We start from the raw sequence: 17,206 nt of genomic DNA on the forward strand, positions 1-17,206 counted from the left end.
AAAGTCGATGGTTCTGTATATATAGAGATTTAGAGGGGGGGGGGGCGAGAGAGATGGAATCCAAAGGGAAAGAGAGAAGGAGAGAGTAAGGGAAAATTTTGAATATTATATTATCAGTAATTACACCCAAAAAAAAAAAAAAGCAGTTTTAGAAGTGCCTACGGCAGGCAGAAATTGCTGGGACCGGCAAAGCAAATTAGAGAAAGTGGTGGGTTGGGTTTTCTATTTGTGATGGAAAGCAAAACCAGGTTCAATAGTAGAAGAAAAAGTAATTCAGCTGTCACCTTTACTTAGGACTTGTGTGCAGATATAAATATATATATATAGCTGTTTAATTAGGGAAGAAAAACTTAGGGTTTTTATATACACCAGATCTGTGCACCTTATGACTTGTATACAAGTGTAAGTGTGTATGTGTGATATGATAGGTTTGTCAAATGGATGTGATCATTCTCTTCCAAATTCTTCAGAACTAGGGGTGTTCTGTTAATTTTATGTCTTTCTTCAACATCACCAGGAAGATATTTGAAATACAACTACATATAAACTTACTGTTATCCGTTTAATAAAGTAGATGGATCGCCCTGCACTGCGTATATTTGTGGAGTTAAAGAAACGAGTGACAGTTTTCACAATTGCGTCTCCCTATTAATTTTATGTTATATATATGTGTGTATGTATTGATTAGTAGCGATGTATTTGTTTTAATTTTATGCTTGGTAGCTTTTGAATATTAGTCTAAAAATTGCATAGTTAATTAATCCATGTATTACATTGAAACCAAATTACTTGTTACTATTCATTTTACGACTGTCAGAATCAAATCGAACCAACTGGTTCATTAAGAACTGGTGTTTGGTCCAGTTTAAAACTAGATCAAAACCAATTAAAAGGAAATCGGGATAAAACTGATCGAATCTGTAAAATCGGTGGAAAACCAGTTATATGCCGTTTTTATTTTGGTTCCTAAATCCAATAATCCGAGCTATATATGTTTTTATTTGTCTTGTAGTTTGTTTTTCTTTAGTTTTATATAAATATATATATAAAAAACGGTTCACTGATGGTTCCAGTCCTCAACCGGTGCTCGGTTAGGATATAATTATATTGATTTTTTACTATTTATTTCTTATTTATTAAGGCCGCATATTTCATAATTTAGTAATGGTTTGCTGCTATTTTGGGATAAATACTCTTTAAAATTTGAATATCTGTAATTATGCATCTGCAAAGGGAAACTTGTTCACGTTAGATATTAGATTTGTTTCAGTGCTTAATTAATTAAGAAAAGCAGTGGAAAGAATCGTATTTAAGTTCTGTCTTGTACATATATGCATCACTATGTCTCACACAGTAATCTTTTTTTTTTTTGGGTTCTATTTGTACGTAACGTACGTAATTGCTTATAATTTAATTACGTATAAACAAAAAATATTCTTAGGAATAAGATACATATATTTTGAAATAAGTCATTATCTTTTTATGGTAAAATTTTAATGACACGAGCTAAATCTGTTTCCGATTTTGTTAATTAATCACTGTTAATTATATCCCTACCTTTCAACATAAATGGTTAGCCTAGTGGCAAATCCAAACTAAGTTTCGTTTCATTAATTTTCAAGGACTTTATTGTCACCGCCTTTATTTGGACGACTAAAAATTTATCACAAACATCTCATATCATATATGCATCGGAACCCCTAAAGACCACTAAAAATGCCTCCTCTATATACATAAATATATATACACATTAATTGCCTTTATGCCTTTTTTTTTTGAAGAAAAAAAACATTGAACAGTTTGATCGGGACTTACAACCTCATTGTTTGGTTTGGTCGTACAAGCTTGCAACCTAGAAAATGTCTTTTAGTCTTTAGTCGCATGTTTTTTGTTAGTTTAAAAAGATCATTGGGATCCATAAATAATCTTCAATTATTACTAACCACTAAACCTTTAAGAGAAGAAAAGGGAGTCCTTTGCACACAGAGATCAAAAGAAATAGTTATCAGCTAGCTTGCTAAGAAATAGTAATAATTAAACTAAATAGTATATAAAAACTTACAATTATGAAAGAAATCAAAAGGAAAAAGAGAAACAAGAAGAGGCTAGGGGAGATTATTAGGATCTTTTATTTTGTCGATATTTAAGCACTTAATAATGTACTGTTCTATTGCTCCTTTAGCTTCGGTCTCTTTCCATGTCTGGTGTAATAAATACTATAGCATCCTCCTTTTGGTATTATTGATAGATGCTCCCTATCTCTTTTTTTTTTTTAAATGAAATGGTCAGTTAATTTTATTCAAAAAAGAGTCATTGTAAAAGAAAATTTACAAAATCAATCTAAAAGTAAAGAAATACTTTAAGTGTATTCAACCATAACAAAAAGATGTGCTCTGTTGTATAAGTATTTTTGACAAAAAAATAGTGATTATTCCTAACTTCCTCACGGTTTCTAGCAACAAAAAAAATCTTTCTGAAGGTACTCGTTCCTCCTCAACTTTTAATTTAATGCTTATGTTTTTTTTTTGCTTGATTAAATCCTTATCTTTATTTTGTTAAGACCAGTGACCCTTATACAAGAGTTAAATAGTACTAACAGAGCAAAATTAAAAGAAAAGATACAAAGATACAATATTAAGAATATCGAGAGAAATTATTGGTACATCCGAAGTGGTTTTCCCAATTAAAAATTGAGTCAAAGTACACGTATGTATTTGCTGTCGATTATATGTTAGCTTGAAAGCAATTTATCGAAAATTTTATTTGTCCAATACTAAGAATTTCGTTCAAAAACTAAACATTTTCTGCACGCAACAATCTCGTTTCTTGGCTATAGATTTTGAGGTATACATATTCCAAAGTGGATTATTGATATGTCAGCTTAATGATTCTTATTCATGTGATTTAGAGAATATGTTCTTTGCCTCTGAACCAAATGTTCAATTAAAATAGCGAAATGTTAATTTAATTTGGAAAAAGTAGCAATATACATTATTAGTTATTAGACAATTACCAACAGTTTGTTTGGATGTATAATATATATTTTAAATCTGTTTTTGTGAACGGCGTTTTCATTACCCTACCCTACGAATTATTATTTATGTCCGTTTATATATTTATGTCCGTTTATATATAGAAATTTTGAAATGCAAGATGTGACACTGTTTTTATCATTAATTATAATATCCTGTATTATCAGAAACAAATGAAAACCAGATCACATATCTGTTTGAATATACATAGCATGAAATTAAATTTCAAAATGAAATTAAAAAAATACCAAGATGCCCGAGAAATTTTTTTTTTTTTTGGGGTTCACACTGCTTTTACACAAGTGAAATTTGTTAACGAAGAAGTATATTTGCTTAATTTGTCAGTGACGATTTTTATTGTCACCGAATTAAACACTACAAAGTTTCATCATGAAACAGAATTAATAAATAAAAAAATTGCATCGCACTGAGATTTCTGTTGTCAAGTCGCAGTTTCCATGGATCAAAACAAAACAAAAGATTTTGAATAATTGAAGAACGTGGAGAGAAGAGAGTTAGGCAGAGGATGAAGAAGATAAGATGTTTCTGGTTCATCCATCACATTGAGATGAGGAAGGATCTCATTATGTTCACGAAGATGAATAATTGAACACAAGGAAGCATCAAATTTTGAAACTCCTACAAATTATCAGAAACACACATATCTCGTATTTATTATCAGTGTCATTGGTATTTTTCTTTTCATTTTAATATGGTCTTGAGGAAAAATATTTCAAAATTTAAAAATGCGGGCACGCACACACAGACACGCACTAACTTTATACTAACAAGTAATATCATCAACCCCACTGCACCACTAGCAATTGAGAATTTAGGTGTGAATCAAAGTGACTTTTAGTGATAAAAATTTACGTGTTATGTTCATGTACTTAAAAACTGTATTCTTTTGATCCTAAACATGAAACTCAATTTATTTTACCTTTTAAATTTACGATTTTATTCTGAAACTATCACTGTTATTGCGCTTTAAAAGGAGATTTCCATCAATTGGATTGTTTTTAATACAAATGATTAACCAATACATATTTTTACAAATAAGTAACTTAACTAATTTTATTAATTTTAATAAATTAGTCATACAATTCCTATATTTAGGACAAAAGGAAGAAACTCAATACATATCACATTATTGTCATGAGCCATATTTGAATAAAGAGATCAAACTTGACAAGAAACGCTCAAGAAGCCCTATCTGATATCCAGTCCTCCTTCTCAATCAAACCGACCTGTTGCAAAAGGAAAATCATTAAGTATAAATTAAAAAAATTTTGAAAGGAAAATTTTCTGTTTTGTTAACTTCTTCTTCCGTATTCTAACTCAATATCGATCCACATGCCCTAAAAGAAAGTGATGGCATTTGAGGGTGGTAGACAAAGCAGATATTTAGTCAAGGGCCATATATGTAATGTCTCTATTTCGTGGCCTCAATTTGTGGATCACAAAGTTTACAATTAAATTGTGTTCATATGGATACTCCATTTCTATGTATATACCTTCATTACAACGTACGCCAGTTGGGACGATCATCTTATTTGCAAAATTCAAGGCACATGTTCAAACTTATTTATTTCCTTGAATGAAACACAGCTACATGTCGACTGCATTTTTCCAAAAACCGAAATTCAAGCGTATTTATAATCAGGCAAAGAGACGAGGTTTTTTAAGTCCTGTTATAAATCACATCATTAAATTTTTAACATGGATATTCTAGTTTATCTTTTATTACATTATTATTTTCTTAAAAAGTGTACGTCTATACTAAATAGAAATAAAGTTAAAAATTTATTATATTTTAAAATAAAATTAATGCCATTTAAGTTTTTTTTTAATTTGTAATTCGTGTGAAACATGTTAAAAATGTTTTTCAGATAGGTGAAGAAGCAACTTTTTTTTTTTTGGGTTAACATACATGAATCTACCTCAATGACGTGCCTAGTTTTAAATTGAAGCCAGACAGTTAGCGTTGAAAAATGAAACTGAAAGGGAGAGAGAACAGAATCAAAAAAATATAATAAAATCTATGAACAAGATTTGGATTCCAAAAAGATGAGGGTTGTCTTCCTCTAAGTATGGCAACAAATTAAGGACCAACCTATATATAGCTATGGTGATATATATCACTTTCGGATTTCATATTTAAACTCTGTATATTCACATAGAATTCGACAAGATCAGCTGTACTATTTAAGTTTTGTGAATAGTATGACTTTTCGTAGTTTTGATATGTTATATGGATTTTTTTTTAAGATTATAATTATTCATCTATAAAGTCCAAGAAAGTGAGACAGATGTAATGAACGGCCAAGATGTTTGATGGGATAGAACTAGTGGAAGTCTGAAATTGCTTAATTACATTAATAATAATAATGTCAAAAACAAATAGAGAGAGGAAAAAGTGATAAGTAGGTAGCAGCCAAGGCTAGCATTCTAGATGGAGCCTCCATGTTTCCTCTCTTTTGTAGCAAGTGGCCAGAGAGACCAAAAGCATGTACAAACGAAACATGTAATCAATAATAATATTGGACACCCAAAATTACTGAAAGCAACCTTAAAGAAACACACATAATAATTAACATGCTGATTTATGGCAGTTTTTAGTCTTCAAAATCAAAAGCAATAGGTCAGCTGGGAAAATTCTATATGTTCATTCACGTTCATCCTATCAAATTAAACTCCCAGACAGATGTAAAGGTCAATGTTTAAATAAATACTTAAAATTTTCATATTCATACTCTTTTTTTTTTTTTGTGCTGTGTATTTATACTGATTGATATGATCAGTTAGCGTATTATATGCAATACTGATGAGAAATTGTAATTATATTTCTTAACTCAAGCACACTGTTCTTTCTATAATTTGAAAAAGACCTATAATAACGTAATTCATCAGTATAATTATAAAAAATATGGCTGAATCTCATAAAATTGAAACTCTGCTAAAACCAACACACCGTAGAAAAAAGTAATATCAGATTAACACTTTGTTCCTTTACTTTCTAAGTCTTTCTTTGATGATCATTTCTTACTTTATGGTCTTCAAAAAATGCTTCCTTCAATGTAATTCCACAAACAATTTATATTTATTCTCTTTCGCTTCAAGAGGATTGGTTGTGGAGTAATTGGCCTCCTTCTTTTCCCTTTAATTTTAATTTCTCTCTTCTGCCATCTCTCTCTCTCTCTCTCTCTCTCTATATATATATATATATATCTACGCATGAACTTGTGAATGAGAGGAGTACAAATTTTGTTCTTTTGATGAGGTCTAGGAGTGAGAGTATTGTGTCGTAGGTGTACATATAGCACACAAGTAGACCAACCTTCAATTTCCTCTCTCCTCCACCATCACACACACACACACACAGATGAAAAGTTAACACCCTAGCTTCTTTCTTGTTTCATCCTACCAATTTTTCATCCCACCTTTCCCTTTTTTGATTTATTATATATATATATATATATATATAACCCTCACTTGAATGGGGAAGAGATATTCATTCAAGTTTGGTGATCACAGTGTTAATTTATCAACAGTTGTCGGGATGCTTGAGTTAGACACTTCCTCAAAATTTTCCCTTGTACTCCAAAGAAGAAAGTGAGTGCCTTTTAGGCAGTCATATTTTAAGCATCCCCACTTAAAGTGAGATGCGTGTTTTTGATCTGTCTAAATCAATTAAGTGTGAGATCCCCCTAATATAATTATCTGGTCTCTTTTATGATTACATAAAAAAGGATCTGAGATATATATATCTTAACCCTCATCATTAATGTTTGCATGCATGTTATTATATTATCCACTGAATAATGCTTCAAATTAGTCATCTTTCTCTTGTCTTTTTTGTCCTCCAACGACCGTTTTAGTAGTTAATAAATAATAGGTTTTGAAACTTCTCCTGATTATTAATTTAATCAAATCATAGAGAGCGATATATGTCAAGTGTCGTACGTTGTCCTTACCAATGACCCCCATAAAACTATACTAATTAACTTAAAAAGAATCCCAAAACTATGAAGTACATATCAGCAAACGACATAGAGACATGTTCACTTCTTTCAACTTTCTGCTCTTTCGTCGCCATATAACAGAAAAGCTTGCAATTGCCCTCATAACCCAGTGGACAAAAAAAACCAAGAGAAATAAAACCAGCTAGACTTTTTACCTAGCACTCTCGCGGTTTATACCATGTGGATAAAAATTTTGTACTATCCCCCAATTTAATTTCTGAAATTTCCTGTCCAGAATATTCATATATCTTGCACCGAATTTATTGCACTTTTTAATCAAATCTTTGAGGATTCTTTGCTAACAACATTGTTCTGATTAATAATGATCAAACTTAAATCTAGTCATAGAACATCAAATTCCTTCAGCTAAGACACACACACACACTTGCATATATATCCATATATCTAACTACAAGTATCAGCTGACATATTTAACAGACATATATACACTTTACGCTGATATATTTCTTACTGTATTTAGTTAGCAGAAAAGGCATATACAAACAAATCAAAGCCGTCCAAACATATATAGGTAGCTTTAGCAGCTAGCTTGGCTATGCCTGATAGGCTATGTTATTAGGGTTCTTTGGAATATGTGGGGAAGAAGAGGAGAGGCTAAAACATGAATGGATGAGGAATCAAGGCTAGAAAGAATAGCATCGATCTCATGAATCCCAATAAACATTAATGGTCTTTTGAAACCAAAAGTGAAGGCTTTTTCAGAAACAAAGGAGCGTGATGGCTAGCTAGCTGCTCAAGTTGTGCCCACTTGATGTTTGCAAAAAGCAAGTGTGGGGAATGACCTGAAGAGCACGATGAACTCGCATGATTCCTCAAAACTTCTGCAACATCTTAACCCCATATATATGTATATATATCCGTCAGACACATATCTAATTTATCTACATATATATTTTGCAAGTTTCAATCCATATATGGCCCATACATAGACGCACGAGTCATTGAGTCTCATGTGAAGGCTGTTCCCTGATCACTATATGTATGTATGTATGTGTATATAGTGATTCCATTCGATTATCACGGACCAACAACACTACCTTTTCACTTGTTCAGACACACATGATGCTTTCTTTATCTGCAGTTGTCTGTTAAGGATGCACGCAACCCGAAGGTGGGGGTGTGTTTCGTTTTTTTGTCTGAATGCTATTCTGGATTTTGACGTTATACTATAACTTGATTAGTGTAAGGCGGTTCTATGAGAGCTAGGGCATGAAATCATGAATTAATATAGTATGTGATTCACTTGATTGATATGTCTTTTCATGCAAAGTGTAGTGATCCCTCTTAGATTCTCAGAAAAATGACAAAAAAAGAAGTTAAAAATTATTAAATCCCAAATCAGGTTTAGTAACAACTCGTTATTTGTTTGATGTTGATAATACTAAATTTGTAAATAACAAATTTTTATTGACATTCTTGATTTGGCATTTGGTAATTTTCAAATTTTTTTGTCATTTTTTTTCTAGATTCTCTATTACGTTTTATTTAATAGTCCTTATTTGTTTGACAGATATTATACGGTCTTTTCATGTTTAATAATTTCGCATGATCCCTCGGCTAATCTATATCATTTTTTTCGTCATAAAATTAAATTTGTGAACAAACTTTCTTTCTTTCCAAACATTACAATTTGATTCTCCCCTTTGATTATTTAAAGTAACGGGACAAAAGTATTCTTATAGATGTATGTAAAATTTAAAAGAAAAATCATATGCAATGAAACATACACATATATTAGTGTTAAAGAAAATAACAATTATTTAAATGAATAAAAATAAAATGGTAACTTAATTGTGACAAGTAATTTTATTCTATATTGTGTGTGTGTGTTGATATTAATATTACATTTTTACCATTTCTCTTTTTATGTGTTTCTCAGTATATGTGTGTGTGTGATGCAAGCTACATGTGCACTACTATCTCCGGTTTTAAATATAAAAGCTAGTTGACTAATTTGAGTAGATTAAGAAAATAAACTAATTTAGTTATTTGTAATGAATATGTATTATCTTTCCTAAAATATCTTTACTAATTAAGTTTATTGGTTAGAACTACCATTAGAAGGACTATATTGGAAAAAAAAAAGATAAATATGAGAGACCAAATAGATTAGGGTCTTATATTAAGAATCAAAATAAAATTCAAACGAGGTCTTATATTAAAAATCGGAAGTAGTATTTGTTTTTCAAATAGCCTAGCTAGAACAATTGATCGTTATTTCTAATATGGTAATAAAAGCATTCTAGTGATTTTACTTTTGAAAAAAATGAGTGAATAGTTGTTTTGTATAAGTCATAAATGTTACTCCTCCGATTCTAAATATAATACCCTTATATACACCGGAAGAGTTAGTATAAGGGTCTTATATTTAGGACCGAAGGAGCATGACTTAACTTTTAGACTTTTTTCAGAGCAAAAACCTACAACCTACTATTTAGCTAGTTTAGCAGAAATTAAAGTGCCGTTTGGTTTCTATGATTGTCGTCGATTTAAGTTGGTAATTATTTTGATGAATGCCAATTAGTTATTAAATCTGTAGTTTGAGGTAAATTATTCACATTTCACACAGAGATTGTTGATTTCGTGCCATAACAAGCAAGGGCGCTTCCCCACAGAGAATGAACAAATTACTGGATTTTGCATCGGCAGAGTCATGGGTCCACGTTATCCAATGGGCCCGTGAAGCCCAATTTATGCTGTGTGCTTTTAACTTCTTGTAGGCCCATAATCACCGGAGAGGTATATATTTAACATTCAATCAACTCATTTTTTGTAACCAACAAGTGTTGGCCCAAGTGAAAAGAACTTGGACTCCTTAAAAATCATGTCCTAGGTTTGATCTTTGGGGCAGTGCGTATAAAAAAAACACTGTTAGGAGCGGTCCTTGTTACTGTTCCTGACAGTATCCTGAAAGATTAATCTCTTATCGTTAGGGTGGGAGGATGCTCTTGACAACAACCAAAAAACTCATTTTTTGTAACAAAAAAAAACTTTGGGTGGTGAAATGAAACAAATTTATTATTTTTTTCCTAAAGCATAGGTATCCTTCTACTGAGACAATCATATTCGAAACCCTGTTAGATGCTAAATGTGAGCTCCTTTTCTTGCAAGGATTGGAACCTTGATTAGTCACGTTGTGAAGAGCTAGCTCATTAGACCTAACCTTTATTTGCATTTAGTAGATGTGTTTGTTTTAATTTTGAATATAATATTTTTAACTTATTTTATCTTTCAAATTTTGACTATTAAGAGGAATTATTAATAAGAGAGTCAATGCAAAAAATTAAAATTTAAAAGAGGTACTTCAAAAAAAAATAACACATATTTTTTAACTAATAACTAATAACTAATTTAACTAATTTTTTAACATTTGCAATTTAGTTATTCAGTTTCTACATTTAGAATTGGAAGGAGCTGGAGAAACAAGAACTGGGGGGATTACTTAAAATAAGTAAAGAGATTAAAGTGAGTTCTACTCATAAAAATTGTGTGTGTTTTAACCAGGTGATCTTTACGTTGCGGCACAAAGCCAACAAAATATAAAAACAAGAAAAAGAAGTCAAATAGGAGAGGCCAAAAAGGGGTAATCTGGGTTCGTTTGATGGACATTAATGGACATTAATGGGGACGGGGTTGGGGGGCCATGGCACGGAGACTAAAATGTGTGGTGGGTTTTTGCCTTTCCAATTTCTGGGATTTTCTCAGACTTTTGTGGGGTGTCCTTCCCCGCTTTATTATGATAGAGAGAGATAGAATGTTCCAGATAGTAAAAAATGTCCTTTTCGATATTGTCCCATTCATATTGCCACCTATCCAATTCTCTTTATACCCACACCCACATTGGCACGCACCTGATGTAATGTTGCTCTTTCTCTGATCTTCCCCGCTTGTTTTCCTCTAACCCTGCAAGCTTAGCGCATACTCTCAAATGTGAATGGACACCTTTTATTTATTTATTTTGGTATATTTGAGACTAATTTTCTTCGGGCTGAAAGTGTTGTTAAGATTAAATTTTTTCCAATAAATGCATTTCTTAAAAATCAAACTTATATTTTCTTTTTTATAAAAGTCAGACCACTTATCATCTTAACCAACAACTTATCAGTGAATAGACACCATTTATAATTATACTAACCCAAATCCTTAATATAACATCATATAACTAACTTCTAAATATTAAGAAAATTAGTTAAGTTGATTACTTATCATAAATATATACTCCTCTGATCCTTAATATAGGACTTAATTATTGAGTTGATTTTGGTCCTAAATATAAAAACTATTTTTCATTTTTATCGATTTTTTTCTAAATTATCCTTATGGATATTCCTTCAACCATGATTAAATAGAAGAGGAAAGGAGGATATTAAGAAAGATAATTATGGCGTTTTAAGAAAAATATGTCATATTTCTTATAATTAACTAATTTACCTAACTTTCTTAATTTAATCAAATTAGTTAAATAGACCGGAGGACTATTTTTTTTCTTTCTAAACTATGATTTTTAATAAAATATCTTGGATTTGGAACTACTCATTAGTGAAAGATCCTTAATATGTACAATTGATGAGAATGTTTTAGGAAAAAATTATAAATTTGAAAGACAAGATATATTAACGTCTTACATTTAAATCTAAATTCCAACCCCCTACTTTAAATACCGGAATAGTAAAAATTATTTGATTTCCTCCCAAAAGGAACATAATTAGTTAGCCAGTGTCCTAGTGCATTAAGAAATATTTGAATTAACTTTTTAAAAATAATTTTACAGTGTATAAAATAAATCTGTGAAAAGAAATGAAACGTCCCAAAAACTCAAACGGCCATGCGTCTTGACTATTTATCCGAAAAGATTTGTTTTGTCTCTTTTTGAGCGTAAAAATACCTTTTTAATTTTTTTTAACATGGCTCGAAACTTTGTATGATCAGGGAATGGGGATTACCCACCTTTTGTTTTTTTTTTTTTTGTTTTGACCAGGGGAATTACCCAACTGCACCTAAGCCAAAGCAACGAAGTTAAATGAAAGTTAACTGATTAAATCTGTAGAAAAATTATAGTATTTTCTTGAATATATGTTGCAATATTTTTAAAATCACGCTTCTTAACTTCAAAACTACCTTCTCGTAGTATTTAGCCGTAAGCCAGGAAAAAAACAACTATGCTTCATTCATTGTTAAACGATTAAATCAGAAAAAATCAAAAAGAACAAATTAATCTAGCAGTAGTATTTCATTGAATTAAAGGAAAATGAATTAAAAGTACACAAATCAAATAAATAATTTTTATTAAAAAATGATGGCAAAAAAATTCTTAAAATATGTTTTTAGTTTAATTTTTATTTCTTAAATAAAAATGTGTTCAATTAAAATTCTTCTTGCGCAAAATTCTTGGCCGAGTGATATCATATGTCATTTTTTAATAGAGAAGTCATAAATTCAAATTCGTATGAGTGTTTCATTTGACCTTGATTAATATAATTTGAAGTCTTCATCTTTTATTTTTTCAAGTTAGAAGCTTGATTTGTTTAAAATTGTTTATAAATATGTTTACGATTTTTTCAGATATTTATTTTATATTTTATAAATTATGATTAAATATTATTATCATTTTAAACAAGGCCAAAGTCTGGAAGAAAATGTATTTTTTAATACCTAAATACCTTTTTTTTTCCCCTCCAACTTAATGCCTAAATTATTATATTATCAACATGTTATCATTTTATTTATGACTATTATTCGCCGAATGAAATATGTGGACACGTGGCAGTAGAATATAGCACTGTGACGCTACCTGAAGCGCCGCAGTCAACACCCGCATGTAACCGAAGCATTCTGGGACAGAGAAACGCATTCGTGACTCCCCAACGTGTCCCCCGCAAATTCGCACCCGCTGGCCGCTGCTTAATTCTCTTTTCGCCTCGTTATTTACTCATTTATTTATTACTTATTATTTGTTTATCCATTTTTCATATTTCATCTTCAACTTCTTTGCCCCTCGCGCTCCCAGAAACGACTACGACCCAATTCTCTGAGAAAAAGGAAATTCTCAAGCAAGTGGTTTCCTCTGCACCCGTGGCTTTTTTTCCTAAATTCCTCCTTTTGGGGGGTAAGAATAGGGAATTTTCAGTCTCTCATGTCTCATGTTTTGTGAAAATTTCCATCTGAATTTGTAGGTGAAAATGGCGAGCTCAGTGGAGAAGGAGAGTTTAGCGGGGGAGGAAGCTCTCTCCGTGGAACTTCCTGCTCCTCCTGGTTGGAAGAAGAAGGTCCGCTTCTATCTCGCTCTGTCTCTCTACTTAGGCTAGTTTGATTTTACAATTATTTTATATGGGGATTGATGTTTCTTGCTATAATTCGTTGTGATTGTGCTCTAGTTCTTGCTTTGACGTTAAATTCTGACGTGGATTTGCTTTATTTTGGTGAATTCCGGTCTTTCACGGCCTAATTTGAGGCTTTGCTCGTGGGACCTTAGCTAGGGCATCTTTGCATTTGCTTGGTTCGTCTTAAATTATGAATACTTTTGCTTCGAAATTCACATCGAAGCTTTAGGGTTTTCGAGTAACGAAATTGGAAAATTATGCTGCTGCTGTGTGATTGTAATCCGTTGGGTTTTCTAGACCTGCCTAAAATTCCTATATTCCGAAGTGGTTAGGTTCTTACTGTGTCCGGTGCACTTTTGTGATCGACACATTTACTACTATTGAAGTGGTCAGACTTTTACTGAGTCTTCACTGTTATTTTTTCTTAAAGATGTTTAAGACTATTGCTTTCCTAAATCAGTAAAATATTTTCGAGAGTGCTTCTTCCAGTTCAATTTCGCAATGGGAGGGTTACATTTAAATTTTCCGCACGCTTGTATCGGAAATTTAGTTTCGCTCTGTTATCTTAGAAGGTGCCCCGAGCCTGATCAAGTATACTGAAGTTCACTCTCTATACATCACCATGTCGTGGGAAATCAGAATCGCACTGTATATTCTAGCTTATTTCCTATGACCATTTTTTTCTTCGCTATGCTAACGAGTTGTTTAGACCACATTACTGAAAATATTCGGTGATGCTGTTGCTTGCAGTGGCTGCGTGCCTGCACCCTTTGAGTTGGTGAGGTTGGAATCCAGGCTTGTTGTTAACTAGTTAATCACTTAGTCCAAGACTCATGAGAGTCTGGGCCTCTCAGTTTACCGGAAAATCTAGTATTTCACTTGCAGTTTGTGGGAGCCAATGTGTCACTTTAATGCAATCTTGTAATGATCGATTTAGTAACCCACTCTCAAATTGTCAATTATACCTTAGTTGATCTGGATTATACTTCGTCCTTTTTTTTTTTTTGGTAGATGATAATACTTATCCTTAGATTCTGCACATTTCATTATTATGATTGTAAATGGACACTTGCTATGATTTTAAAAGTAACAGTTTTATGCAAGCGGTACAACTTCTGTATTACTATCAAATTAGCTCGACTAACATTTAAGTATGTCTTTATGCTTTTTTCTAACTTCAATTGCGGAGGTTAAATTACTTCCACTGAAGTAAAACATATTGTACATCGTGAATATCTTCTCTTATTCATAAGATGCTGTTAAGATCAATTCCTGGCATTTAATATGAATATGCAATTTCGTTGCATCATATTGAATGGTTGTTAATAAACCCCTTTCCGGAAAGTATATTGCTTGTGATTGTGGTAAAAACAGTCAAGTTCTGAATCATTTTTTTTGTTCTTTTAACAAAGGAGTTCTTGAGAACTTGGAAGTCAGTAGAGGGAAAGAGGCAAGGGTGGGGATTCCCTTTGACAGCAAGCACAATTCACTTTTTAAAGATTGAAGTTGGCGCTAGTCATGGTCTCATTAGCCTTGCCATTCAATCTTAATCTGAAAAATTCAGAACATTCCTTCTTTTCTCATTTCAAATTTTAGTGTACGCATGACTAAGCCACCGTATGCAGAGTAGAACAACAATTGTCTTGTTCCTTTTTTGTATGTCAACTGTAACAATGTCATATTTACAACTTTATTTAATCTTTTTCTTCTTGTGATGATCACTTGGATTAATTTGACATCTTTCATCTTCCCTCTCTTGCAATTTGAAAACATGAGAAAGCCTGCTTGTGGACACATTATGACATTTTTGTGGGTCAATTCTGGGCTCTTTCAATCCATCACGTTTGATTTCAATTGAAGGATTTCTATATTAAAAATGGTTCATAAGCATTCTGTATCAAATGTGCTGTTTTTTTGGCACATTATGGACATTGGCCTATGGTGTTGACTTTATTGCTGGTCGTCTAATTTTTGGTTCCTCTTAATCATTTCCCAAGTAGAGCCTGAGTGGAAGAATTAAGGAGGGAATGAAAGCCTTCTGACTAGACAAGGTTAATTTGGCTCCACGTTACTCTTTTCCTCAAGTTAAATACTGAATTAGCCAGATTGCAATAGCTCATATGATGTATGGAGTGGTCAATTGTTCTGAGTCAATGGAGAATCATTCTGCCCCATTTATAGGAAGATTTAGTTGTATGAATTGGGCAAAGAATGAATAAAAGACCGAGAAAGAAATGATAGATGGATATTATATAGAGCTTGAGACACAGATATTGAAACCCTCTGCCTAAGCCAATTCCAGTCCAAGATAGGATCCTCCCCGTCCTAAAAACCATTTTATCAAGCAGTCATTTAGGGATTTTGCATCCTTGGCGATTTCTAATTCAATTGTGATCTTTTTGCAGTTCTTCCCCAAAAAGGGTGGAACCCCAAGGAAAAACGAGATTGTATTTACTGCCCCAACAGGAGAGGAGTTTAACAACAAGAAGCAGCTGGAACAGTATTTGAAAGCTCACCCTGGTGGCCCAGCTGCTTCAGAATTTGATTGGGGCACTGGTGAGACCCCAAGAAGATCAGCAAGGATCAGCGAGAAAGCCAAGGCTTCTCCCACAGAAACTGAACCCCCAAAGAAGCGCAGCAGAAAATCATCAGCTTCGAAGAAAGATGCTTCCCATGAAAACAAGGAGACAACAGATGTGCAGATGCAAGAAACTGAACCAAAGGAAGATGCAGTTGTCAAAGAAAATCAAGAAGAGAAAAGAGAGGAGGGTAGAGATGTCAAAGACGAATCCTTTCATCCTGTGGAAGATAAACCTGAAGAACATGTTAATAGACCCAGTGATGAGGAGAAGTCCGGGACTACTGGTGGAGAGCTTCCGGGCCTGAAAGATAACCTTGGCGGGAAGGAAGCTGAGGCTCCTGACAATAAAGATGAGAAGAGTGAGGGAACAAAACTGGAAGACAAAACCGAGCAACCTGAGGGTGAGACGAAGAAAGAGGATGGACCTGAGGTGCTGAAGAAACATGAAACAGACAACCCAGTTGAGAAGAAGGTTGAAGTGGAAGGAGAGCATAAAGATATAAACAAAGCTGAGGAAAAGGAAGGAACAAAAGAAAACAATGAAGGATATCACAAGGCCATTGAGGTAAGCAAGAAGGGTGAAGCAGAGGTCACTGAAAACGGCACCAATGGGAGCGCTCCTGGTGAGGCTGGAGCCCCGAGGAATGAATAATGAATAAGCTTTGCTTTATCCCCTCTCATGCTGACCCCCTAAGATTTGTCTTAAGATGACTGCGTCTTTTGTTGTTATTGATCTGATTGTTCATTGAAATAATCACATACAATTATAGAGTAGGTCTATAATGTACCATCCTTTGGTGTATTAGATGTGTAGCGTTTAGTTCCCCTGTGTAACATTAAGTTGTATCTATCTTGTAATATGACAAGAACCTATGATTATGTAAGTTCCTAAATACTCCGTTTACTCCTAAAATTCCCGTTCGCTATCCTCTGCCTCAGTCTGAGCCTGTACATGTCATTCACCTTCATGGATCACAAGAGAGAATTACCAAGGGGTTTCAAGAAAAAAATTAATTATTAAAAAACTCTAATGACCAGTGATCAGTTTAAACATGTTATTATTCCTTATTTTAAAACTTGCTATTGTATGCTTTTCACTTGTCAATAAATTTGAAGGTAATTAAATTTATTTTGTAGGACCTGATTGTAATTTTTTTGGATCATGACTACGTGTTAGAAACTGTGATGGTTTCCTAAAATGGGTAATTTTGCACCGCTGGAACAAAGATA

General features: G+C 32.7%; 1 protein-coding gene across 2 annotated transcripts; it reads left to right on the forward strand.

Moving 5' to 3' along the window:
* The first annotated feature begins 13,062 nt into the window (after nt 1-13,062).
* Nucleotides 13,063-16,889, forward strand: LOC114713440 (methyl-CpG-binding domain-containing protein 11). Of its 2 annotated transcripts, XM_028898088.1 has the most exons (3): nt 13,063-13,125; nt 13,249-13,341; nt 15,801-16,889. In XM_028898088.1, exons 2-3 carry the CDS (start codon nt 13,255-13,257, stop codon nt 16,626-16,628), a joined length of 915 nt encoding a protein of 304 aa, XP_028753921.1. In that variant the 5' UTR covers nt 13,063-13,125; nt 13,249-13,254; the 3' UTR covers nt 16,629-16,889. The 2 variants fall into 2 exon arrangements, with proteins under 2 accessions (XP_028753921.1, XP_028753920.1); XM_028898087.1 differs by having other exon boundaries at nt 13,112-13,341.
* The last annotated feature ends 317 nt before the right edge of the window (nt 16,890-17,206 follow it).

The sequence above is a fragment of the Neltuma alba genome, unplaced genomic scaffold (genome assembly GCF_004799145.2).
Source record: "Neltuma alba isolate B1F8T4 unplaced genomic scaffold, ASM479914v2 tig00011426_pilon, whole genome shotgun sequence".
Classification (NCBI taxonomy): Eukaryota; Viridiplantae; Streptophyta; class Magnoliopsida; order Fabales; family Fabaceae; genus Neltuma; species Neltuma alba.

Coding starts and splice junctions, on each gene's coding strand:
- LOC114713440 (XM_028898088.1), top strand. CDS start 13,255: ATGGCGAGCTCAGTGGAGAAGGAGAGTTTAGCGGGGGAGGAAGCTCTC. Junction 13,342..15,800: donor CTCCTGGTTGGAAGAAGAAG/GTCCGCTTCTAT, acceptor ATCTTTTTGCAG/TTCTTCCCCAAAAAGGGTGG.